Raw genomic sequence first — 27536 nt, forward strand, 5'->3', positions numbered from 1 at the left:
GGGGAGAGGCGCAGCCTGCAGGCTAAATTTGATTTGCTGACCACTAGAAAGGCTGAGGCACAGTGGAGGAAGGCACAAGGGGCAGTGTACGGACATGGTGAAAAGGCGAGTAGGATGCTGGCTCATCAGCTCCGTAAGCGGGATGCGGCTAAGGAGATTTCTGGAGTGAGAGACAAGAGTGGGAATGTGGTGCGGAAGGGGGTAGAGGTGAATGAGGTCTTCAAGGACTTTTACGGGGAACTGTACCGGTCGGAGCCAACGGGGGAGAGGAGGGGAATGGAGAGGTTCCTTGACAGGCTTTCTTTCCCGAAGGTGCAGGAGGAGAAGGTGGAGGGGCTGGGTGCGCCGATTGAGCTGGAGGAGCTAGTTAAGGGGATCGGGCAGATGCAGTCAGGGAAGGCACCGGGGCCGGATGGGTTCCCGGTGGAATTTTATAAAAGGTTTGTGGACCTAGTGGGCCCCTGGCTGGTGCGGACACTCAACGAAGCGTGGGAAGGGGGGACTTTGCCCCCGACGATGTCACGGGAGCTGATCTCGTTAATTTTAAAGAAGGACAAGGACCCCCAGCAGTGTGGTTCATACAGGCCCATATCTCTCCTCAACGTGGATGCTAAGGTGCTGGCAAAAATCCTGGCCACCAGGATAGAGGACTGTGTGCCAGGGGTTGTGCATGAGGACCAGACAGGTTTTATGAAGGGAAGGCAGCTGAACACGAATGTGCGGAGATTGCTGAATGTCATTATGATGCCGGCGATTGAGGGGGAGGCAGAGATAGTGGTGGCGCTGGATGCGGAGAAGGCCTTCGATAGAGTGGAGTGGGGGTACCTATGGGAGGTGTTGGGGAGGTTTGGATTTGGTGAAGGGTTCATTAGATGGGTAAGGCTGCTATATGAGGCCCCGATGGCGTGCGTGGCCATGAATAGGAGGAGGTCGGAGTACTTCCGGCTTTACCGAGGGACCAGGCAGGGTTGCCCCTTGTCCCCCTTGTTGTTTGCACTGGCAATCGAGCCGCTGGCGATGGCATTGAGAGATTCAGAGAGGTGGAGAGGCTTGGTGCGAGGTGGAGAGGAACATAGGGTGTCGTTGTATGCCGACGACCTGTTACTGTATGTGGCGGACCCGGTGGGAGGGATGCCGGGAGTGATGGAGTTACTAGCCGAGTTTGGGACCTTCTCAGGTTATAAATTAAACTTAGGCAAGAGCGAGGTGTTTGTGGTGCACCTTGGAGACCAGGAGGAAGGAATTGGTAGGCTCCCGCTTAGGCGGGCAGGGGAGAGCTTTAGGTACCTGGGTGTGCAAGTGGCCAGGGACTGGGGGACTCTCCACAAGCATAACTTTACCAGACTGGTAGATCAGATGGAGGAGGAGTTCAGGAGGTGGGACATGCTGCCATTGTCGTTGGCGGGGAGGGTGCAGTCCGTCAAAATGACAGTGCTTCCGAGGTTCTTGTTCCTTTTTCAGTGCCTGCCCATATTTATCCCCAGGGCCTTCTTTAGGAGAGTGACCGGCAGTATTCTGAGCTTTGTGTGGGCACATGGGACTCCGAGAGTGAGGAGGGTGTTCCTGGAGCGAGGAAGGGATAGAGGCGGGCTGGCGCTGCCCAACCTTCTGGGGTACTATTGGGCAGCCAATGTGTCAATGGTGCGTAAATGGGTGATGGAGGGGGGAGGGGCGGCGTGGAAAAGAATGGAGATGGCGTCATGTAGAGGTACGAGCCTGGGTGCCATGGTAACGGCACCGTTGCCGCTCTCCCCCAAGAGGGTTACCACGAGCCCGGTGGTGGCGGCGACCCTAAGAATCTGGGGACAGTGGAGACGTCATCGGGGGGAAACAGGGGGCTCGATGGAGGCTCCACTGGGTGGCAACCATCGGTTCATCCCGGGGAACACGGATGGGGGATTCAGGGGATGGCAAAGGGCGGGCATCAGCAAATTGAGGGACCTGTTTATTGGCGGGAGGTTTGCGGGCCTGGGGGAACTGGAAGATAAATTTGGCCTTCCCCAGGGGAACATGTTCAGATACCTGCAGGTAAAGGCGTTTGCTAGGCGACAGGTAGAGGGATTCCCTTTGCTGCCCTCGCAGGGGACGATGGACAGAGTGCTTTCGGGGGTGTGGGTAGAAGAGGGGAAGGTGTCTGACATCTATAAGGTAATGCAGGAGGTGGAGGAGTCGTCAGTGGAGGAGCTGAAGGCTAAATGGGAGGAGGAACTCGGGGAGCAGATAGAGGACGGGACGTGGGCGGAGGCCTTGGAGAGAGTCAACTCTTCCTCCTCATGTGCGAGGCTTAGTCTCATCCAATTTAAGGTGCTACACCGGGCCTACATGTCCGGGACTAGGATGAGTAGGTTCTTCGGGGGTGAGGACTGGTGCACCAGATGTTCGGGGAGTCCTGCGAACCACGCCCATATGTTCTGGGCATGCCCAGCACTGGAAGAATTCTGGAAGGGGGTGGCGAGGACGGTGTCGAGGGTGGTTGGATCCAGGGTCAAACCAGGGTGGGGACTCGCGATTTTTGGGGTTGGGGTGGAGTCGGGAGTGCAGGAGGCGAAAGAGGCCGGTGTCCTGGCCTTTGCGTCCCTAGTAGCCCGTCGAAGGATTCTGTTACAATGGAAGGATGCAAGGCCCCCAAGCGTGGAGACCTGGATCAGTGACATGGCGGGATTTATAAAATTGGAAAAGGTCAAATTTACCCTGAGAGGATCAATACAAGGGTTCTATAAACGATGGCAGCCTTTTCTGGACTTCCTGGCTCAGAGATAGGTAACTGGGTCAATAGCAGCAGCAACCCGGGGGTGGGGGGGGTGCATTATTGTAGTGTTTATTCTGTAAAAGAACATAGAACAGTACAGCACAGAACAGGCCCTTCAGCCCTCGATGTTGTGCCGAGCAATGATCACCCTACTCAAACCCACATATCCACCCTATACCCGTAACCCAACAACGCCCCCCCCCCCCCCCCCAACCTTACTTTTTTAGGACACTACGGGCAATTTAGCATGGCCAATCCACCTAACCTGCACATCTTTGGACTGTGGGAGGAAACCGGAGCACACGGAGGAAACCCACGCACACACGGGGAGGACGTGCAGACTCCGCACAGACAGTGACCCAGCCGGGAACCGAACCTGGGACCCTGGAGCTGTGAAGCATTTATGCTAACCACCATGCTACCGTGCTGCCCCTGTCTCTGAGAATCTCCCATTTATAGGACCCTGGGCTTTAAGTATAAAGGGTAAGAGGGCAAAAGTTAAGAGGCCATGATGAATCTTTATAAAATACTGGTTCTGTCCCAAATGGGTGCCCCTGGCCCAAATGTCAAATTCTGGGCATGACAGTTTAGTAAGTTGACAACTATAGAGAGGGTGCAGAGAAGAGTTTAAAAATGGATCAAAAGATAAAGATAAAGAATAAATAAAACTCACCCATGGTGGCATTGATTGCCGTCGATTCGGGAGAATTCGCGCCCTTTTTGTTCACGCTCCAGCCGCCGAGTGCAAAGCCGCCTCTTCACCAGCGGCGACCGCGGTGCGCAGGCGCGCTCCGGCCGACCGCGGTGCGCAGGCTCGCTCCGTTCTCTTCACGCTGCTGCCCCCATCCAATGGATGCCCGGGGCCAGCGCACCGTCGGCCCCCCCCTCTGCACGCCACTGGACCCTGCACATCTTGTGGGTTGTGAGGGTGAGACCCATGCAGACATGGGGGAGAATGTGCAAACTTCACACAGACAGTGGCCCAGGGTCGGGGTCGAACCTGGGACCTCGTCGTCGTATGACTGGAGTGATACACACATAATTAGGAAGGCAAATGCAATGTTAGCATTCATGTCGAGAGGGCTAGAATACAAGACCAGGGATGTACATCTGAAACTTTATAAGGCTCTGGTCAGACTCAATTTGGAGTATTGTGAGCAGTTATGGGCTTTGCATCTAAGGAAGGATGTGCTGACCTTGGAAAGGGTCCAGAGGAGGTTCACAAGAATGATCCCTGGAATGAAGAGCTTATCGTATGAGGAACGGTTGAGGACTCTGGGTCTGTACTTGTTGGAGTTTAGCAGGATGAGGAGGGATTGTATTGAAACTTACAGGATACTGCGAGGCCTGGATCGAGTCGATGTGGAGAAAATGTATCCACTTGTAGGAAAAATTAGAATCTGAGGACACAATCTCAGACTAAAGGGACGATCCTTCAAATCAGAGAGGAGGAGGAATTTCTTCAGCCAGAGGGGGTGTATCTGTGGAACATTTTGCCGCAGAAGGCTGTGGAGGCCAAATCACTGAGTGTCTTTAAGACAGAGATAGATAAATTCTTGGTTAATAAAGGGATTAAGGGTTATAGGAACAGGCAGGAGAATGGGGATGAGAAAAATATCAGCCATGATTGAATGGTGGAGCAGACTCGATGTGTCGAGTGGCCTAATTCTGCTCCTATGTCTTATGGTCTTATGGTCTTATAAAGCAAGGGCAAGTGAAGTGAGATGTATGCTGATTGCTCACAACATTGACTGTGAGAACCATGCATCCAAACTGTAAATATTTCTTTTGTTTTTACCATTTGAAGTTGATGATCATTCTATTAATCCAGGGGTGGGCAAACTTTTCCGTGCAAGGGCCACATTCAGAAATTCACAATTTTAAAGGGCCGCATAGTATATTAAGTAAAATAATTACTTCACCCGGTTATGATTCTGGGCGCCTCATATAGAACATAGAACAGTACAGCACAGAACAGGCCCTTCGGCCCTCGACGTTGTGCCGAGCAATGATCACCCTACTCAAGTCAACGTATCCACCCTATACCAGTAAGTAACCCAACAGCCCCCCCCCCCCCCCCCCCCCATTAACCTAAAAAATTTTTTTTTAATGACTTGGTGGGCCGCATAAAGACCTTTGGGCCCGCGGGCCGTAGTTTGCCCACCCCTGTATTAATCCATAAATGATTAAACATTTGTTAAACTCGTTATGACATATTCAGTGTGTATTAAATGTATTTAATCTTATTCATCGATAGTGAACAAGCCCGATTTCAATCATGTAGGCCAACTTGAGATGAAGGAGGGCCACTTATGTGGCCCACTCACCAGCCTAGGTTGTCCTCTCCTCTGCCCTCCTAAAAGTAAGAAGTCTTACAACACCAGGTTAAAGTCCAACAGGTTTGTTTCAAATCACTAGCTTTCGGACCGCAACTCCTTCCTCACCTGATGAAGGAGCTACGCTCCGAAAGCAATGATTAAAAACAAACCTGTTGGACTTTAACCTGGTGTTGTAAGACTTCTTACTGTGCCCACTCCAGTCCAACGCCGGCATCACCACATCACTTTAAAAGGTAACAGAACTATTTTTACATGCAGGTCAGTAAAATAAACGTAACTTTAAGTGTAACTTTTTTTGTTGGTAAGTGGTTGGGGTGCAGGGAGGATAACGGAATGATGTTTCCATTAGGTCTGGTCCAGTCTATATACATTGACTCAATTTCTATAAAATGCATTGTTTTATAATTTTACTGAAACTAGAAAAAATACTTTCTTTTAAAAAAACACAAATAATATTGTTTGAGTTTGTCAAATCCTTTGTGCAAGTCCAATTTCATAATAATGTGATAAGGGCCCGATAATAATAGCACATTGAGTAAAACCTTCCTTATCTTTGCCCAACTCCCACTAGGAATTCCAACTGTGCCCACACCCTTTCCTGAGGCTGAGAGAGGCATTGACGTGCATATTTCCCGCAATAAACTATTGGAAACAGTTTAAACAACTCAATAAAGAAAAAGACACTAACAAAGCAAAAATCCTGTGGAACAGGAACTGGTAGTGCTTAATTATTTTAGTGATCTACAAGTAAAAATAGTTCTGTTATTTAAACACTTTTAAAGTATTTCAGAGGAGAGGACAACATAGACTGGTGAGTGGGCCACATGAGTGACCCTCCTTCATCTCAGTGGGCCGTAAGATCAAAATTGGGCTCACTCACTAACCCTGACCCCATGAATAAGATTTAATCCACACCAAATATTTCAAAACGAGTTGCAGAAAATACTTCATAATTTATATATTAATAGAGTTATCATCAACTTCAAATGGTAAAAATGAATTAAATATTTATACTTTGGACGCATGGCTCTCAAGGTGAATGTTTTTTTTAAATTTAGCGTGCCCAATTTTTTTTTTCCCAATTAAGGGGCAATTTAGCATAGCCAATCCATCTAACCTGCACATCTTTGGGTTGTGGAGGTGAGACCCACGCAAACACAGAGAGAATGTGCAAACTCCAGTGACCCGGGGCCGGGATCAAAACCAGGCCCTCAGCGCCATATGCAGCAGTGCTAACCGCTGCGCTGCTGCACCGCCCTGTCTCACAGTCAATGTTGTGAGTACTCAGCGTGCACCTCACTTAACTTGCCCTTGCTATATGTGTGTATCACTTCAAAGCATACATGGACAGCAACCAGAAGAATGTGAGCAACAGTCAACAAAATATCTTGTGCGCTGCACTCAGAACCCAGATGGACTGCATGTGGCCCCGAGCCATAGGTTGTCCACCGCTTTAGTAGGGTTACATAGCGAGGAGTATACAGTGATACAGCACTGCACCATTGATTGCCCGTGGGCCCAAGAAAATTTTTTATTTTTCTAGTTTTTTATTCTTTCATCTAGGCCTCTTGGCCTCATCTCCTGTACAATGGCTGAGAAGACAGCTAGATTACCTGTTTCTGCTGGTCCATGTCTATAACATGCCTAGGAGCGGTTCAGTCTGGGATTCTTTCTTCCTGGTGAACCCTGGACTTTGCCTGTGTACCCCACAACTGTCCACACACATAACTTCTGAGTTCCTCGCATTAAATTAATATATCCATAGAATCCGTACAGTGCAGAAGGAGGCCATTTGGCCCATCGAGTCTGCTCCTGGTCCAGAACTCTACAACTACTATTTTAAGGGTTTGCACATGTGGTTTGCTGCAACAATGTAGGATGCTGACACAATTTAAAGGTAAATTGTCATAAAATAATTTTATGCAAAAACTGTATCTTGGTATAAAATAAATTGCTTGGCAAAAATTATCAGATGGAAGCAAGTACCTGGTTAGACCAAAAATTAGAGGAAACAAATATTGTAAACTGATTCTCAGTAAATGATAGACATCAAAGTGGAGATATTGTTACATAGGGTGAGTATAGGGAGAGTTGCCATAATTGGCACAACGAATAATGCAGTCCAAGCAAGCGGAGTGCCTGTCAGGAGGTGGGAGAAATACTGAATACACAGCTCTGGTTCTGAGAACAAATACAACAGTTATGGCAAATCTTAAGAAAGTTGTGAAGACTAAGACTATCCAACAGTACCATTTATTAAACTGATGGCCAAAACACACACCACCAAATACCTGACAACCTACTAGACATTCACTGCTGGCCCATACAAAACCCTCAGCTCTTTTATTGCTCATCATGAAGACCCATTTTCTAGTAAGGCTATCAATCAAACTGCCACTTACAATTAAAGTCGTAACATTTTAAAAGAGATTCATAAAGAAAATGGGCATAACACAATCTATCTGCATAACATAAAAGCAGAACTTGCACAAACCCAGGACAATCCAACCATGTTGCATGCAATTAAGTACTTCTAACGTGTAAGTAGTAATCAGCCACAGTCCACAAAGGACTGTAGGTTATTGTAATTTATTATCTTTCATTCAGGGATGTGGGTATTTTAAAATTATTTCACGAGATGAGGGCATCACTGGCTAGGCCAGCATTTATTGCCCATCCCTAATTGTTACCAATTGTTACAGAAGATGTTACCAATGATGGGTGTGCCCAGAACCAGGGGTCACAGTCTGAGGATTCAGGGGAAAACACTTTGGACAGATATAAGGAGACATTTCTTCATCCAAAGAGTGGTGAGCCTGTGGAATTCATTACCACAGGAAGTAGTTGATGCTAAAACATTGAATATATTCAAGAGGCGGCTAGATATAGCACTTGGGGAGAATGGGATCAAAGGCTATGGAGAGAAAGCAGGATTAAGCTGTTGAGTTGGATGATCAGCCATGATTGCGATGAATGGCGGAGCAGGCTCGAAGGGCCAATAGGCCTTCTCCTGCTCCTCTCTTCTGTATATCTATGTCCTTGAGAAGGTGGTGGTGAGTCACCTTCTTGAACTTCCGCAGTCCTTATGGTGTAGATACATTCACAGTGCTGTTACGAAAGGAGTTCCATGATTTTGATTCAGCGATAGTGAAGAAACGGCAATCTAGTTCCAAGTCAGGATGGTGTGTGGCTTTCAAGTGGGCTGCCGTTCAACTGAGCAGCATTTACCTGAATGGTGTTGAGCCTCTTGAATATTGTTGGAGCTGCACTCATCCTGTCAAGTGGAGAGTATTCCATCACACTCCTGACTTGTGTCTTGTAGATGGTGAACAAGTAGCCAGGAGGCGAGTTATTCAGCACAGAATTCCCAGCCACTGACCTGTTCTTGCAGCCACAGTATTTATGTGGTTGGTCCAGTTAGCTCTCTGGTCAATGATGAGACCAAGAGGTTGATATTGGGAGATTTGATGATGAAAACACCATTGTATGACAAGGGGAGGTGGTCAGCCTCATTGGAGATGGTCATTGCTTATCCTCGGTGATGGTAATTGTATTTGCCGCTTAACAACCCAGGTCTGAATGTCATTCAGGCCTTGCTGGATGCAGGCATGTTTCATTATCTGAGAAGTTATGAATGAAGTTGAAACCTACAACCATCAGTGAATATCCACAATTCTGACCTTATGATGGAGGGAACATCATTGATGAAGCAGAATATGTTTGGACTTAGGACCCTACCCTGAAAAACTCCTGCAGTGATGTTTGAGGCGGAGAATGATTGGCCTCCAACAAACAAAATCATCTTCCATTTTGCTAGCCGTAGCTCCAGCCACTGCAGTGTTTTCTCCTGATTCCCATTAACTTTGATTTTTAATAGGGTTCCTTGATGTCACACTTGGTCAAATGATGCTCTGATGTCAAGGAAGTCACTCTCGCTCTCACCTCATTTCTGGTATTCGTCTTCTTGTCCATTTTTGATCAAGGCTGTAATGAGGTCTGGAGTCAACTAGTCCAAGCAGTACCCAAATTGAGAATCAGTGAGCAATGCTTGATGACACTGTTGATGAACCCTACCAACATTTTGCTGTTGATTGAGAGCAACATGATGAGGTGGCAATTGGCTGGATTTGATTTGTCCTTCTTTCTGTGAACTAGGCTGACCTGTGCAATCTTTTGCATTCTGGAATAGATGCTAATGTTGTAGCTGGAATGGCTCAGCTAGGAGCTTGGCTAGTTCTGAAGCACAAATCTTCAGCACTAAAACCGCAATGTTTTCACGTCCCACAGCCGTTTTTGTATCCAGTACATGCAGCCATATCTTGATATCATGTAGGGTGAATCACATTGGCTGAAGCTGGCATCTTTGTTGTTCGGGACCTCATGAGGAGGTCAAGATGGATCATGCACTCAACATGTCTGTAGGAAATATGCAGCAGCACCCCATTTGTGCACACTGACATGAGTAATAAAAATAATCTTTATTAGTGTCACAAGTAGGCTTACATTAACACTGCAATTAAGTTATTGTGAAAATCCCGCAGTCATCACACTACGGTGCCTGTTCGATACACAGAGGGAAAATTCAGAATGCCCAATTCACCTAACAAGCACATCTTTCGGGACTTGTGAGAGGAAACCGGAGGACCCGGAGGAAACCCACGCAGACATGGGGAGAACATGCAGACTCCGCACAGACAGTGACCCAAGCCGTGAATCCAACCGGGTCCATGGTGCTGTGAAGCAACACTGCTAAACCAATGTGCTACCGTGCCGCAAATAAAGAACTGGTTAATTTGTTTTAAATGATGTAGATTGAGAAATATTTTTGTTGGGCAGTGTTGAGTGATAAATATTAGGTCACCAGGAGAAACATAGAAACATAGAAAATAGGAGCAGGAGAAGACCATGAGGCCCTTCAAGCCTGCTCCGCCATGAATTATGATCATGGCTGATCATCCAACTCAATAGCCTAATCTTGTTTTCCCCCCATCCTATGATCCACTTCACCTTCACTGCTATATCTGACTGCTTGTAGAAAATATGCAATGTTTTAGCCTCAACTACTTCCTGTGATAACAAATTCTACAGGCCGACCATTCTCTGGGTGACAAAAGTTCTCCTCACCTCTGCCCTAAATGGTCTACCCAGTATCCTCAGAATGTGACCCCTGGTTCTGGACACACCCACCATCGGGAACATCTTTCCTGCATCCACCCTGTCTAGTCCTGTTAGAATTTTATAGGTTTCCATGAGATCCCACTTCATTCTTCTGAACTCCAGTGAATACAATCCTAACCGATTCAATCTTTCCACATACATCTGTCCCACCATCCCAGGAATCAGTCTGGTAAACCTTCTCTGTACTCCCTCTCGAGCAAGAACATCGTTCCTCAGATATTCCAGGTGTGGCCTCACCAAGGCCCTGTATAACTGCAGCAAGATATCCCTGCTCCTGTACTTTAATCTTCTCGCAATGAAGGCCAACATACCATTTGTCTTCTTTACTGTCTGCTGTACCTGCATGCTTACCTTCAGTGACTGGTGCACAAGGAAACCCAGAGCTCTCCTGAAGTTTATGCCATGGAATATTTTACACCTACTTGAGAGGGAAATCAGGAGAGCTCAATTTCACTCCCTCAAACCTGCACTGGAGTATCAGTATACACTATGTACTCAAGTGTCTTGGGTGGGGCTTGAATCAACAACCGTCTGACTCAGGGGTGAAAGTTTACATGTAAAACAAGGATGTGACTTGTACTGAAATGCAATGTGGTGAAATTAGGGCTGATGTATTATGTTTATATGTTGTCAATGGTATGATTCGGCAGTGGATAACAAATTGACATGCTTAATGATATGTCTGTGTATATTCAATACCTTTATATTTGGCAACCTGAGAACCAAGAGGTTTTTCATGTGAGAACCAAGAGGTTTTTCTTTCAATTACTTTGCAGTTGGAATTCATTTCCTGGATCTATAGTTTATATGCAAACTATATTTCTGAGCATCTCACACACATACCAAGCAGCCAGTCCCAGAAAGTGGTGATTGTATTTTGGAGCAGTGATGAATTTGTTGAAGTGGTGCTTGGGCTACATGGGGGAACCTCGTCAATGTGTTCATTTGTCAGGATTTGCAGCTTTCCGCATGATTTAAGCAGACTTAAATGAGATCCCCGACAGTTTCAGGGAGACAAAGTTGGTATAGTACCGAGAAGACAAGTTATTAGTGAAAAGTCTGAATAAGCAATTGTCATTGTGCTGCAAAGGTCATATTTGTTGGCCAGTGCTGACTTGCTCCTTGTGAGCTGATTTCCACTTTTCCGTCACAACCCTTGCTTTGTCGCCATGATTTGCATGCAAACCACACAAACAGCACTAGTCAAATGGTTTTATATCTTCCACAGGGATTTCAAAAGTGAAAGTGCTTTTTTTTGTCCCGTGGAGATAGCTCTCGTCTATGCTTGGGGACAAATTTAAAAAGGAAATTGTTTGTCCGTTCGGCAGGGTTCTGGGAACAACATCCCATCGGACAACAGTGCAGTTTTAGCTGGAGCCACATGCACCTCTTTCCAACACAGTTCATGCATGTTTACCATAAAGGTACAATGAAAGGTACCATAAAACACAGTGGGGGTCGGTTTACCTCAGATGACCAGACAGTTGGTTCATGATGCGGAGCGAGGCCAATAGCGTGGGTTCAATTCCTGTACTGGTTGTGGTTATTCATGAAGGCCCTGCCTTCCCAACCTGCCCCCTGGTGATCCTCAGGTAAAATGTCACCAGTCAGGGGAAAGCAGCCTATGGTCATCTGGGACTATGACGACTTTACTTTTTTTTACAGTGCAAGTAATGAACTTGTGGCAACAGCAATGGCAAGACCTTCATTACAACAGTGACCACACTTCAAAAAGCTTTTGTTGACGTCTTGGGATGGTGAAAGGCACTATATATGGCAATGCAGGTCATGTCTTTACAAGAACATTTCCAGTGATTGAATCACTCTCGTGAAGCCAAGTTGGCTGGCGTTTCCCAGTCCGACTGGTTCCTTGTTTCCTGCTGGGAAACGACTGGTCGGAGGCATCCTGGGAGTGGTTAATATTGAGTGGCTACACACCACTCCTTTTGCTGTGCAATCGGGAGGGTGAAGGGAGCAAAACCACACATGGACTGCAGCGGCTCAAGAAGGCGGGTCACCACCATTTTCTCGAGGGAAATTAGGGATGGGCAACACACTGTTTGCTGAGCCAGTGACACCCCCCCACCCCCACCCCCACCATCTCGTAAAAATGAATTAAAAAAAACATCTGGCCAGCCTGTTCGCCCCCGGGCTATCTCCCACTTAGTTTTAAACCACAGGGGTTAATGCAGTACAAACTGGGGGGCACTAAGTCCACGTGATGGCGCCGTCCAGATGACTTGTCATCTACCACAATTTCATTGCCGGTGAATCTCGCTTTTACTCTCCAGCCGCCTGAATATATTAACATCCCCAAAATATGGGCGGAGAATTCTAACTGTCGACTCAGACAGGAGCGTTTCCTGGACTACCGGGTAAACATTTCCATTACTAGCGTTAACTTTTCGAATTTCCAGTCCTCCAACATGCTAATCTCAACGAAATAACATTTTTTTAAAAGTAAAAATCCAAAAACGAAAAGAGCCAATGGACTCCAAGTGAAACCCCCTCCCCTCCCCAATAATTAAACTGGTGTCAGCTTTGGTAATCTGTACATTTCCCAACATGAGCAAAGGCACATTCATTACCATTCATTGCAAGGTTACTGAATTCGATGAGGCAAGTGGAGAGACGGAGAGTGGTCAAGTTGACACGAGAGGAAAACAGCAGCCCCTTGGGTAGAGTGAATTTTTTCCAGAGTGAGAAACTATCTGGAAAGTGACTCCTCAGCTCCTCCCAGAAGTAAAGCAACTGCAGTAATTTGTATTTTAACTTCCCTGCAATTCTCTCAGTCTGATCAGCTCTCCCTTACAGTCTCAGGCATTCTCTACCTACCCCCCCCCCCCCCCTTCACATCTCAAACCTCGGCATCTGGGTTTAACCCAAGCCAGGAAAAGAAATATCTAGTCCCTCAGATGGGTGATTGACATCCATCGCTTCTATTAACATAATAGAATAGTTAGGGTGTCAGAAATTCCTCCCAACGAGGAGTTCGTGGGAACCTGTAATCCATAAATACATTGATTTTACTGTCAGTCTCTTTCAATATCGTTACTTTGTTGAGTAGTTCCAAATTTCGACCCCAGGTTTTTCGATATTTATTCTTATTACGTTGTTTAGAAAAAAAACAATACGATCGATTTTGCGGAACGATTTTGTTTCTAAACTCAGGGTCACTACTCACCTTTCGTGTCTCTGGCGGTCTCCCCCATTCCCAGTGTAAACAAGTTTAGGCAGGAGCGGTCTGGCTAATCTGTGTCTGTGAGTTGTTGTTCTTAGTCGATTGGGTTGCCGCTTCACATCCTGATTTAAATATGTATTGGGATGTATTTCCTGATGAGTTGATGTGGGTGTGCTGCTGGAAGGATAATGGAGGGTCCAGTGCAGTTGCTTTCTCCTGTGCAAATCCCTTGAAAGTGGGCAGGTAAGAAATGGAACAAACACAGCCTGTTAACTCCCTTCCTCCCCGCTAACCCAGTACCTGCTGCTCCAGGGAGACACCTACAGCCAAACCTCGGGATACCCGCAGCGCACCCAGAGGATTATTGAATCATTCATTTACACAGTGTTTCAAATATGGGACATTTAAAAAAAACGCATTTCATCTCCCTAAAATGAGTTACAAACTCCTGACTCTCCATCACGAACCAAAGTAAAAGGCTGCTTTCCCCTTTGAGGGGGAGCGCGGACTGGTGGTGATTTAACCTGGAAGGGGGGGGGGGGGGGGGCATAGGCCTCAGGTTAAATCAGGGGCACTGTTGAGAAGACAGGACCTTCATGAATAACCTCAGCTGGTCCAGGAATTCAAACCCCCTGTCATGAAAAACTGCTGCTATGAAATGCAGTGAGGCAGACAAAGGCGGGACAGGAGTAGGCCATCCCACCCCTCAAATTTGTTCCCCCATTCAATCAAGGATATAGTTGATCAGTATCTCAACTCCATCTTTCCGCCATTAACTCATATCCTTTGAAATCCTTACCTACCAAGTATCTATCCATCTCAGTCTTAAATAATCAATTGGCCCAGCTTCTCCAGCCTCTGAATGTTCCAGATTTCCACTACCTTTTGTGTTCAAAATTGCTTCAATTCCTAAGTGACTGAGCACCACAATCATTCTGATGAATTTGTGCCCTAGCCCTTCCAAGGCCAATAGGCGGGATCCTCCATCCTGGCAGCCAGCCAATTGGGTTTCCCATTGTGGGCACCCCCCATGCCATCGGGAAATCCACAGGCATGAGAGCGCTGCTGACGAAGTGAAAGATTCCACCGACGGAGAATCCAGCCCAATATATATTTCTGGATGTGCCATGCACCAAACCAAATGAAGCATTCAGATTGCTTTCATAGAATCCCTACAGTGCAGAAGGAGGTCATTCACTCATCGGGTCTGTACCAACCCTCTGAAAGAGCACCCTACCTCAGCCCACTCCCCCACCCTATCCCCGTAATCTCATAACACCACCTAATATGCACATCTTCCAGTGACCTCCATTAAAAGTTCAACATATCGGTGGGCATTATTTTTTCACCTCTGCGGGTACTGCATATGGTAAGGACATATCACACTTGTGTGAGAAGTTGACAGAGGCAGAGAGGTCCCAGAGTGACAACAATGGGCGTTCTGCTGGAGACCAGGATCGTGCTGTGTCCAAGCAAATGCTGAGCCTCTGGAGTCATCCATCAATTGGTAGATGCTAGATGTCCAGTGGGATGTGTGAGGAGATCTGGCGGAGACCCCTGAGGGTCTGAGTGCCACGGTCTCCATTGTGGACAAGTTCATGCTGAGCGTGATTATGTGATGACCCTGAGCATCAAGTGCACAGCCTCCTACATTGAAAGAGTACCGAATGACATGGAGAGGCACCTCCAGGAACAGAATCAGGGGTTCCTGGAGTGGTGCTCAGACCTGCAATCCTCTCCACTGCCAAGACTTAAGGAGGTCAGTGTGGCAAATGGATGAGGCACCTAATCTCTCTGCTAGGTGCCCATCCATCAACGATGAGTAAGGAGGTCCAAATGCACCTCACGCAGGCAGACAAGCTGTCCGTCATCTGTGTGGGCTCATCTGAGGGTGGTCGGATAAGGGTACCTGCTCCTCCACCCCTCTGACAGTAGACACTGCATCTGATGATGTTGCAACAACTGAGGAGTGCCTGGCCATGGGGGTTGCGGCACCTTCTCAGAGGAGCCAATTCAGGCTCTGCTGGCCAGAGGTCAATCACCAAGGTCATCACAGCCACCAGGACTGTAGGCTGGCTCCAATGGCACTGCCAACGAAGGGGTGTTGGCTTGGGGAGGGGGGGGGGGGGGGGGGGGGGCTACCGAGACACAGCACTCGCAAATGTAAGGTGAAGGCATCTTGGGAACAACAGGGGATTGTCATGGGTGACATTGTTTCCTTTATTCATTTGAAATTTGTGTTCATTTTGACAACATTTTATGTTCTATGTTGGTGCATTTACAATAACAAACATTTATTTTGCTTTAATGGGCTGAGTTAGTTTGATGGTTACAATTGATGCAAATGCAGCACAGGCTTGTAACTTACATAGATTTACATAGAATTTACAGTGCAGAAGGAGACCATTCGGCCCATCGAGTCTGCACCGGCTCTTGAAAAGAGCACCCTACCCAAGGTCAACACCCCCACCCTATCCCCATAACCCAGTAACCCCACCCAACACTAAGGGCAATTTTGGACACTAAGGGCAATTTATCATGGACAATCCACCTAACCTGCACATCTTTGGACTGTGGGAGGAAACCGGAGCACCCGGAGGAAACCCACGCACACACGGGGAGGATGTGCTGACTCCGCGCAGACAGTGACCCAAGCCGGAATCGAACCTGGGACCCTGGAGCTGTGAAGCGATTGTGCTATCCACAATGCTACCGTGATGCCCTTAACTGTATTGCATTGTGCGCTGTTGAAGATTTGGGATAATCTAGCATATCATGATTCTTTGTAAAGAGGACAGTGCCACAGGCATGAGGAAGCATTGATGCCTTTGGATGCCTGGCTGAAGATTCATCAAGACATCCCTGGTTTTCAGGCATTCCTCTTGTCTACCTTCACGTCCTCACCCTGTACCTTCCCAAACTCCGCATCAGACTGATCACTGGAGTCATCCTGCCGGCCTGTGGAGCTGCCTTACTTTCCTCAGCCTCCACTGGGTCCCACCTTGCCAGAGCCAGGTTATGCAGGATGCAGCATGTCACAACTATAAGGAATACATGCTCTGCCTGATGGCAACTGAAGCACATCGTGAACAGCCCACTCTTGGGAAGGGATGACTTCTGTTGCATCTCCCTCTGCCTCTGTCTTGGGTGCTGGAGTGGGGTCATCAGCCACCTCCTCAAGGGTTATCCCTTGATACCAAGGAGCCATCCATCATTCAGGAGGCACAAACAGCCTTGATACTTGTGAGTGCTGCAAGGTGTAAGCATCAAGTGAGCTCACAGGGAACGGGCACAAACTTAATAAGAAATCCTTTGAAGTTGTTTGGATGGTATCTGCACTTGGTTTCAGAATGTGATGTGTCTGACCACAGTTGGCCTTGTAAAGCCCTCAAAGTGAGAAAAGGGTCTTTTTGGGTGGGTCATGTTCAAGGTCAGCACAAGTGGCCAACTAAATGGCTACCCTAATAATTATGAGGCAACTGGATGAAAACCATGCTCAATTGCATTCTCATCTCTTTTGTGAAGTCAACACAGCAGCAGGTTTGTTCCCCATTCATGGATTTCATAACATCGAGATCCCAGCCTGGTGTGGAGCTGTCGTTCATTGTGTGCAATTTGTCATTTACTGTAGTCAGAGGCAGCGATGACGAGAGGGAGGAAGAGAGGGAGGTGGATGCCTTCAAGGGCCACGGATGGTAGATGCAAACAAACTTGCGACTCCAAACCTCCATCCTCCCGGCTGAATGGTCATGGCTGACAAATGCCGCCAAATCAATGGTCTCTCTATCGAGTCTTGAGGGTACTGGAGGTGAGCGGAATAGTCTCAGAAGGAGACTTCTCACACATGACTCTCATTACCCTGGACAAAGAGCAATGTCTCCATGTGCAGTCATATATGGATGGGAGGAACACCCATCTTTGGTCCTCCAAGATGTTCTTTACCTAGAATGGGTGGGGTTGGGGTGCCATGTCTAGACAGAGGCCAGGCGAATGGCTTAGAAATGTAGAAACATTGAAAATAGGAGCAGGAGGAGGCCATTTGGCCTTCGAGCCTGCTCCTCCATTCATTATGATCATGGCTGATCATCCAACTCAATACCTAATCCCACTTCCCCCATATCCTTTGATTCCCTTTACCCCGAGTGCTACATCTATATGGCACTGTTCTGCTGCCTTTGAGATGGAGGAAGACCTATAAAGGATATGCTCATTAAATATACCAATCCACAGATCATCTGAGATGTCGATGATGAAGGCTGCCTGCAATCCTGCCTTGGTAATGGCTCTCATCCAGATGAGGAGAAGGACAGTCTATCATAGGTTGGCACAAGTCCAGGAATAGCAAGAGCCTGAGCAGCAAGAGGCAGCGGATCAAGATGCTGATGAACAGGGTCCAGTACAACAGTGAGCATCAATCCGACCATGGATGTATTATTGGCAATGCTCTTATCAAGAAATCAGTGAAAGGCAATGCTGGAGGCATCCTCTTATGTCACAGGATGTGGTTGTTCACATCTGCCAGCTTCTCCTCTATGAGCTTTAGCCACAAAGACTCTGGAGGAGCAATGTGGAGCTCCTGGCCTGCATTGACTGAATAGCTGCCTGGGTGCTGTTTAAATATGGTGCCAGGACCTTCAACCCAATGAGATATGGGTGGGGCAAGTGACTCCCTGCCCAGCCCACCACAAGATTTCCCATGTTCTTCATGGCTGTATAATTAATGAGCTAAACAGCAGAGGATTGCGTGTGTTCAACTGACCCGCTGCCCAGCGGGAATCACTCCAAATTACCCGCCCTTCACCGGACTTAGATCAAGAATGGAAGATTCCGCCCCTAGTGTCTGAAGATTTCTTGGTAATGTGGTGAGTCTTGTTGATGTTATGGAATGGGAGAATACATATTTGACGCTTTCACTACTCCTGATATGTCTATGTTACTGAGGCTCCAACAATTTTTGTTTGGCTGCATCTACCAGTCGCCCTGTTTGGGCCTTAAGTCTATCACTCCTGAGATAACCTCCAGTCCTCTCCAAACCGTTTACAATTACCACAGGTTTTACAAGTACTTCCTGCTGAAATTGGGATCATGCCTGCCCATGCCCATGGGCTGGGCACTACCCTCCTACCTCTAATCTGATAGTTACTAGCATTGAAAAAAGCCCATATCACTCTTGGTTAGGTCGTGCAGAATCCAGTAGGTAGCTCTTAAAGGCCTGGGTTCACCATTAAAAGGAAAATTTCTGGGGTGGCAGTAATTTAGGTTAGTTGTTTATAGGGAATGAATGGGTCAATACTGCAGCCTTTGTTGATGATAGTTGGAAGGCCCCACTGCAGAACATGTGGTAAAGGGAGACGGCTGTTTTTGGAGGCTAACTGTCAGCCTCTTCCAAAAGATGAGATGCCAACTGCCTGGAGAATGTTGCTGGCTGAATGAAAGTCAACAGCCAAGTCCTTCATACATAGCTGAGATGCCATTTGGAACATTTTGCACAACCGGTGTACTTTCTCACACGCTCTTATATTGCGCCTGATCTGGACGTCACACTTTTCTTGTAGATAAAAGACGGTCAGCAAAGAGATGCTGAGGCATCCAGGCTAAGGTGCTCTTTTCCTCTGAGTTTATCAGTCACGGACACAAAAAATATCCTGTTATCCGAACACTCATTTTCAAATAATGTGCACACTTTTGAATGCCATAACAATGGTTGCTCCCTGGATGTATGTAATGATGTTTCTGTGGTCAGACATCATCTAAACAGTGACTGTAAATCTTTTCCATGTATTTTAAATTTATTTTTCCAATTAAGGGTCAATTAAGCATGGCAAATCCACCTACGCTGCACATCTTTGGGTTGTGGGGTGAGACCCACGTAGAAACTTGGAGAATGTGCAAACCCCACATGGACAGTGACCTAGGGCCCAGATCGAACCCGGGTTCGCGGCACCGCAAGGCAACAGTGCTAACCACTGTGCCACTATGCAGCCCCATCTTTTCCATGTATGAGGACCATAGGTCTGATATAAAGAGCCATAATCATAGAATTCATAGAATTTACAGTGCAGAAGGAGGCCATTCGGCCCATCGAATCTGCACCGGCTCCTGGAAAGAGCACCCTATCCAAGGTTAACACCTCGACCCTATCCCCATAACCCACCCAACACTAAGGGCAATTTTGCACACTAAGGGTAATTTATCATGTCCAATCCACCTAACTTGCACATCTTTGGACTGTGGGAGGAAACCGGAGCACCCGGAGGAAACCCACGCACACACAGGGAGGATGTGCAGACTCCGCACAGACAGTGACCCAAGCCAGAATCGAACCTGGGACCCTGGAGCTGTGAAGCGATTGTGCTATCCACAATGCTACCGTGCTGCCAATGCCACATATGTGCTATGTGCACTGGAGGGAACATTGCCATCTGATGAGAGATGATGCTACTTTTCCAAAGGAATGAAGGTCTTGAGGTTATCATTTGCCTACTGCACACATGCACTGTAGACTGGGCGTATCCCCTGAGTTATCTGGGAAAGATATGCTCGCATGAAATTCAACTATGGTAGTCTTCACTTCCACAAGAAGTGTCATCTCGGTTCACTTGTTTGCAGGCCATTGTGCAAGCAGAGCCCGCAATTCTTAATAGTTTGTCTTGTGGCAGTGAAGGGGATGTGTCTGTGTGGTGATGGAGAAATCTTTAAATATAGGTCCTGGCGTGTTGACAGATTTGGGACTAAGATGGAATTAGACCTGTGTTTGTTGGTTCCTAATCAACACTTCCTCTTTGTGCCAATTATGCAGCACATTTGAACCCCAAAAGCAATGTTTGTTCTCTCCCCTTTGTTTGGTGCAATGGTAAAGCTAGCACCAGCTAAGAATAATGAAGTTTAATAATAATAATCTTTATCAATGTCACAAGGAGGCTTACATTAACACTGCAAAGAAGCTACTGTGAAAAGCCCCAAGTCGTCACACTCCAGTGCCTGTTCGGGTGCACAGAGGGAGAATTCAGAATGTCCAATTCACCTAACAGCACGTCTTTTGGGGCTTATGGGAGGAAACCGGAGCACCCGGAAGAAACACATGCAGACACGGGGAGAACATGCAGACTGTGCACAAACAGTGACCCAACCTGGGAACCGAACCTGGAACCCTGGCGCTGTGAAGCACCGGTGGTAACCATTGTGCTTGGCTGTCTAAAACAAAAATGTAAAAATGGGGGATGACTCAACAAAATCAACTAGTGCATGGAGCTAATTGAAATGAAAAATGAAAATTGCTTATTGTCACGAGTAGGCTTCAATGAAGTTACTGTGAAAAGCCCCTAGTCGTCACATTCTGGCACCTGTCCGGGGAGGCTGGTACAGGAATCGAACCGTGCTGCTGGCCTGCTTGGTCTGCTTTAAAAGCTAGCGATTTAGCCCAGTGAGCTAAACCAGCCCATAAATGCAGCAAGAGCACATAATAAACAAGATCAGCTTGCCGATTTATCTACCTTCACTCTTTAAAAAGCCTGCTTCAGGTGTCTGTTTTTAAGGGCAAGGCTTTCAATATGGTTTGAGCCTTGGCTATTGATGTAAAATTTGTATTTTATTGTCCTGCTAAGCATCATGTTACTTCCTGGTGGATGTGGTGACCCACTGAAATCTCCATTTGGTTTGGCAGGACCATACTCTCCCACCAGGTGGAAGGGGCTGTAAAACCCTGGCCCAAGAGGCTTTGTAAAACTAATGTAAATATTTACATGAGGCCTATATATGCTGGTGTCATGAACCTTTTTTGCTCTCAAATTGTTGGAAACTGGGGTTCCCTGCAAATAGACCATGAATGGCAGACTGCCTAACTTTCCTACCCTCACCCTTTGCTTGTGAAGTACGGGCAGAGATTCTTGAAATCGACCCTTACATTGTCTGTACACAGCCGGTGTCTCTGGCTCATGATCGTTTGAATTGTGGGGGTGTGATTGACAGCGTGTCTTCGCTGGAGTATGGAAGGAACATTTGCGGTAACTGTATGAGTGGCTTCTAATTCAGTGATGCCCTAGACAGATCTTTCAGGTTGTTCTCTGGAGAGAGCAAAGATAAATTAGGTTACCATGTCAATACAGTATGATGTAATCAAATTAAAACTGCCTGCCATGCAAAGCAGATAACGCTACACCAAAGCCAAGCCATTAAAGGCAACAGAACTGTTTTCTAACTATTAAATTACACTTCCTATTCAGGCAAGCTTCAGGGCACAAAACAACAGAGAAAGAAGTAACTTACATTTACATAATGCCTTTAATCTTCTCAGGGTGGGGGCAGCACGGTGGCGCAGAGGTTAGCCCTGTGGCCTCAGGGCGCTGAGGACCCGGGTTTGATCCTGGCCCCGGGTGACTGTCCATGTGGAGTTTACCCATTCTCCCCGTTTCATCCCCACAACCCCAAATATATTGTGCAGGGTAGGTGAATTGGCCACACTAAATTGCCCTTTAATTGGGAAAATAAAGATTTTGTTAATCTAAATTTATTTAAACATTTTTTAAAATCAGGGTGCACCAAAATAATCAACAACTAACAAAATTACTTTCAAAAGCATAGTTTCCATTATTGTGAAGGCAGTCACATCATTCACAGTAAGTCTTCAAAAACAGCGATGGTTGTCTTTGGTGGTGTTCATTGAGGAAGGAATTTTGGGAAAACGCCTTGCTGATATTGTTATGAAATCTTGGCCATCACCAGAGCAGACAGGTTGAGTTTCAGTTTAATATTTGTTTGGAAAGGCACCACATTTGGCAATGTTCAGCGGTGCACAGGAGTTCAGCCTAGATTATGAGTGCAGGTCTACAGTAGAACTTAACGCAACATCTTCTCCCTTTGATGCTGGAGCATTACTAACTGAGCCAAGCTGACAAAGGAGGGGATTTACTGGAAACACTGAAGTTTCATCGTGCATCAACATTTGTCACCATCCCATGGATGATCAAGGTAAATAATTCCACAATAGCTTTCATCTACAGCGGTGGTACCACCACTTTGATCCCATATAATCCACCATGTCTTTCCACCACCCCGGACAATGATTGAGGGCAAGCTTTTACTTTTATCCCTTTCTAGAGAGGTGTCATATCAACAGGAAATTGTGAGTGAGAAATATCTACAAGTTTACCAGTTAAGCATAGACATATTGAGCTGTTTAAAGAAGACTTGTGTATTCTAAAAAACCAAGAAAATCACTGATCCAAAATGGCTGCCATGAGTCACCTGATGGCTGATATTGCAAAGTTGACCACTTCTCTAGAAAGTCTACATGAATTGCACTGCAGACCTATTACTTGTAATTTAACACCAGGGAATGTCAAGGTCCACTTAAAACAGGTACAGTATTGAAAGAAAGGCATTAAAGATCCAAAGTGTTGGACTTTGATCAGATACTCATCTGGCATTCAACACTCCTTTGGAGGGCATGAAAAATCTTTGGCGGGTAGGATCAAGGAAAACCCCAAGGCCTTTTACACATATGTGAGAAATATGAGAATGACTAGAGCGAGGGTAGGTCCGATTAAGGACAGTAGCGGGAGATTGTGTATTGAGTCTGAAGAGATAGGAGAGGTCTTGAACAAGTATTTTTCTTCAGTATTTACAAACGAGAGGGGCCATATTGTTGGAGAGGACAGCGTGAAGCAGACTGATAAGCTTGAGGAGATACTTGTCAGGAAGGAAGATGTGTTGCGCGTTTTGAAAAACTTGAGGATAGACAAGTCCCCCGGGCCTGACGGGATATATCCAAGGATTCTATGGGAAGCAAGAAATGAAATTGCAGAGCCGTTGGCAATGATCTTTTCGTCCTCGCTGTCAACAGGGGTGGTACCAGAGGATTGGAGAGTGGCGAATGTCGTGCCCCTGTTCAAAAAAGGGAATAGGGATAACCCTGGGAATTACAGGCCAGTTAGTCTTACTTCAGTGGTAGGCAAAGTAATGGAAAGGGTACTGAGGGATAGGATTTCTGAGCATCTGGAAAGGCATTGCTTGATTAGGGATAGTCAGCACGGATTTGTGAGGGGTAGGTCTTGCCTTACAAGTCTTATTGACTTCTTTGAGGAGGTGACCAAGCATGTGGATGAAGGTAAAGCAGTGGATGTAGTGTACATGGATTTTAGTAAGGCATTTGATAAGGTTCCCCATGGTAGGCTTATGCAGAAAGTAAGGAGGCATGGGATAGTGGGAAATTTGGCCAGTTGGATAACAAACTGGCTAACCGATAGAAGACAGAGAGTTGTGGTGGATGGCAAATATTCAGCCTGGAGCCCAGTTATCAGTGGCGTACCGCAGGGATCAGTTCTGGGTCCTCTGCTGTTTGTGATATTCATTAACGACTTGGACGAGGGAGTTGAAGGGTGGGTCAGTAAATTTGCAGATGATACGAAGATTGGTGGAGTTGTGGATAGTGACGAGGGCTGTTGTCGGCTTCAAAGAGACATAGATAGAATGCAGAGCTGGGCTGAGAAGTGGCAGATGGAGTTTAACCCTGACAAGTGTAAGGTTGTCCATTTTGGAAGGACAAATCTGAATGCGGAATACAGGGTTAATGGTAGGGTTCTTGGCAATGTGGAGGAGCAGAGAGATCTTGGGGTCTATGTTCATAGTTCTTTGAAAGTTGCCACTCAAGTGGATAGAGCTGTGAAGAAGGCCTATGGTGTGCTAGCGTTCATTAGCAGAGGGATTGAATTTAAGAGCCGTGAGGTGGTGATGCAGCTGTACAAAACCTTGGTCAGGCCACATTTGGAGTACTGTGTGCAGTTCTGGTCACCTCATTTTAGGAAGGATGTGGAAGATAAGGTGTAAAGGAGATTTACCAGGATGTTGCCTGGAATGGAGAGTAGGTCATACGAGGAAAGGTTGAGGGTGCTAGGCCTTTTCTCATTAGAACGGAGAAGGATGAGGGGCGACTTGATAGAGGTTTATAAGATGATCAGGGGAATAGATAGAGTAGACAGTCAGAGACTTTCCCCCCGGGTGGAACACACCATTACAAGGGGACATAAATTTAAGATAAATGGTGGAAGATATAGAGGGGATGTCAGAGGTAGGTTCTTTACCCAGAGAGTAGTGGGGGCATGGAATGCACTGCCTGTGGTAGTAGTTGAGTCGGAAAATTTATGGACCTTCAAGCGGCTATTGGATAGGTACTTGGATTAGGGTAGAATAAGGGAGTGTAGGTTAACTTCTTAAGGGCAGCACGGTAGCATTGTGGATAGCACAATTGCTTCACAGCTCCAGGGTCCCAAGTTCGATTTCGACTTGGGTCACTGTCTGTGTGGAGTCTGCACATCCTCCCCGTGACTGCGTGGGTTTCCTCCGGGTACTCCGGTTTCCTCCCACAGACCAAAGATGTGCAGGTTGGGTGGATTGGCCATGAAAAATTGTCCAAAATTCTATGATTAACCTAGGACAAAAGTTCGGCGCAACATCGTGGGCCGAAGGGCCTGTTCTGTGCTGTATTTCTCTAATCTCTAAAAAAAAAACCCATATCGTGAGGGTTTCGGAAAGTTGGATTTCTTGGTCTATAACAATGAATGTAAGACAGGCTAATCGAATTCCCTTCCAGCAAAAAGGATTTTTTAAAAAACTGGTTCTGTGAAAAAGGGAAAAGAAAAAAAAATAGGAGGGGAGAAAAACATGGTAGTCATCTAAAACACTGCTGGAAAAGAGAGGGAAAGGTCTTTATACCGCTCTCTGGGAGCTAAAGGAGTTTTTCAACCAATGTGCAGGCCTGAACAAAGTGAACTCCAATGTGAAGATCCATAGAAGATGTTGCATAGAAGATCAATGCTTGATAGCTGTAGGAAGAACCATTTCTGCCTTTGACATGGTCTGCAGAAGGCAGGTCTCCATTCACATGCAGAGGTAAAAGTGGCACATTCTGTAACACATCGGCCTTTATGCTATTGACAAGCATGTATAAAGTGCCTGAGCCGTCTTTGTGGTTCAGATCATGTCACAATATTGGAGTTGATCCTCCCAATGTTCTTAGGTGTTCCTTGTATTGGTCAGTCTAATAGCCATGTTTAATGCAACTGCAGCAGACAAAAGCTATCTATCTGCAAAAGGTCGTCAGCAAAGACCCTCAGAAAGTTGCGCAAAATGATTAATTCTCCACGAGCACTTAGAAAATACATTGGACCGGATTTTGCATGAAGCTGAAGCTAATCACTCTTACTGTAATAATTGGGTGAATTGGACAGTAATCTCTGGCCTCCCAACTCCATGCCCATCTGTTTTGAAACTCCATGTTTAAATTTATCCAGTCATGTTTCTGCCTCAGGGCTGAAACAACTCTTATCAAAGACGCCGATGACATCCTGTGTGAATGTAGTACTGAGACAGAATTCCCAGCAATGAGTGAACAGCTGTTAAGGCCAAGCAGAAAAGGGTGTAAAATCTATTATCATATACAGTGGGCACGCTTTAATAAAAAAACAGAGCCCCGTTGTGGGCGGGTTTAGCTGAGGTGTTTCCCAGTGCTTGGAGAGCCAGAAATGACCCTGCTACTGTATTCATCAGGACTCTGTTATGGGGCTCAGCCGCACTTCCCTTCATATCCTGCACTGAGCAGCATCCCAGTGCAGGAAGAGATCGGAAAAGGTGCCTGATCTCTCCCTTCCCCAACGCGACCCATGGACTCCACTCCCCAATGCCCAACTTACCTGTTGGGGGGTCCTCAAACTCCCACACCCCACCTCTGAAGGGCAGGGCCCCATCGGGCCCAATCACCAGCAAAATGCCACCTTGGCAGCGCTAGCCTGGCACGGATGGCTCTGTCAGGGTAATCATGTGGAACTGCCAAGGTGCCAGGCTGGCACTGCCAGGGTTTCCAGGTGGCATCAGCAATGCCAGGGTGCCATCCTGTCCAGAGGCAAATGCCTCCAATCACCTGGGAGACACTCCCAAGTGCCATTCCACCTGGTCCTTGTTTGTGGAGACTAGTGCTAAATGGCACCCAACTGTAGTTCACTCGGCAAGGGGATTCGATCCCAGGCGCTGCTTGGATCTGGCGAGTGCACACTCAAGTGTGCCTAACTGCACATTTAAATATGCAAATTTACATTCCGCCCATTGTAGATCGCAATGTCTTGCAAAATAAAAGCAAATTACTGCGGATGCTGGAATCTGAAACGAAAGGGAAAATGCTGGAAAATCCCAGCAAGTCTGGCAGCATCTGTAGGGAGAGAAAAGAGCTAACGTTTCGAGTCCGATGACTCTTTGTCAAAGCCTTTGTCACAAATGTCTTGCGAGATCCTGTTAGATTTCATGAGGCATGGGCAGCCCGGTGACGCAGTGATTAGCACTGCTGCCTCACAGCGCTGAGGGTCCAGGTTCGATCCCGGCCCCGGGACACTTCCCGTGTCTGAGTAGGTTTCACCCCCACAAAACAAAGGACATACAGGGCAGGTAGCTTGGCAACGCTAAATTGTCCCTTAATTGGGAAAAAAATAATTCGGCACTCTAAGTTTATAAAAAATTTAAAACATTTTTAAAATGATTTTGCAAGGTGCAGAGAGCCAGATAAGTCTCGCAAGACGCTTCTTGTGAGATTTACCAGCCGCAGCACGTCCCAAGTTGGGCACGGTGTGGCCATTAGATTTCACTCTGTGTTGTTGGATCTATGTCAAAACAGTATTTGACTATAGAAAATGCAAATAATGATCTGGGAATGCAAATATCAGGCACTGAGTAATCTATTTCCAGATTACAATAGTTCATTAGTGACCTACAAGTCATGCTGCAATTCAAGCAATAAACACAATAAAATATAGAATTTAGACAAACATATATCATTTTAATTAAATTATAAATTGCTACTGCAGTCATTATCAGGAAAACTCTGTTACGTTGCTTGCTGGGCTCCATCGGCTCCAGGTTAAGCAACACTGTGTTTTTGAAATCCGTATTCTTGTTTACAAGGCTCTCCATAGCATTTCCCCACACTATCAGTGGGATTCTCCGATCTCCGGCCGGGTCAGACAATCCCCGGGGGTGGGGGGCACAAATCCCGCCCCGGACCACGATGCCGGCTGCCATATTTTCCAACGCCGGTTTTCAGGCGGGA

General features: G+C 46.7%; 1 protein-coding gene across 5 annotated transcripts in view; it reads right to left on the bottom strand.

The window, feature by feature from the left end:
* The window catches only part of best4 (bestrophin 4), a 189607-nt gene that overhangs the window by 144412 nt on the left and 17659 nt on the right, over positions 1 to 27536 (bottom strand). For 2 of the 5 annotated variants that reach the window (XM_038794078.1, XM_038794074.1), the window contains exon 1: positions 13451 to 13584. The exons of 1 other annotated variant lie outside the window; for it this stretch is intronic. Coding sequence is in view for 1 of the 4 variants with exons in the window: in XM_038794077.1 (XP_038650005.1) it covers positions 13451 to 13478 (28 nt within the window). In the remaining 3 variants the exon portion in view is untranslated. Of the gene's footprint in view, positions 1 to 13450; positions 13717 to 27536 lie in introns of those variants that run through there. 2 more of the 5 variants (XM_038794075.1, XM_038794077.1) reach the window with 2 other exon arrangements.

Source organism: Scyliorhinus canicula, chromosome 4 (assembly GCF_902713615.1).
Source record: "Scyliorhinus canicula chromosome 4, sScyCan1.1, whole genome shotgun sequence".
Classification (NCBI taxonomy): domain Eukaryota; kingdom Metazoa; phylum Chordata; class Chondrichthyes; order Carcharhiniformes; family Scyliorhinidae; genus Scyliorhinus; species Scyliorhinus canicula.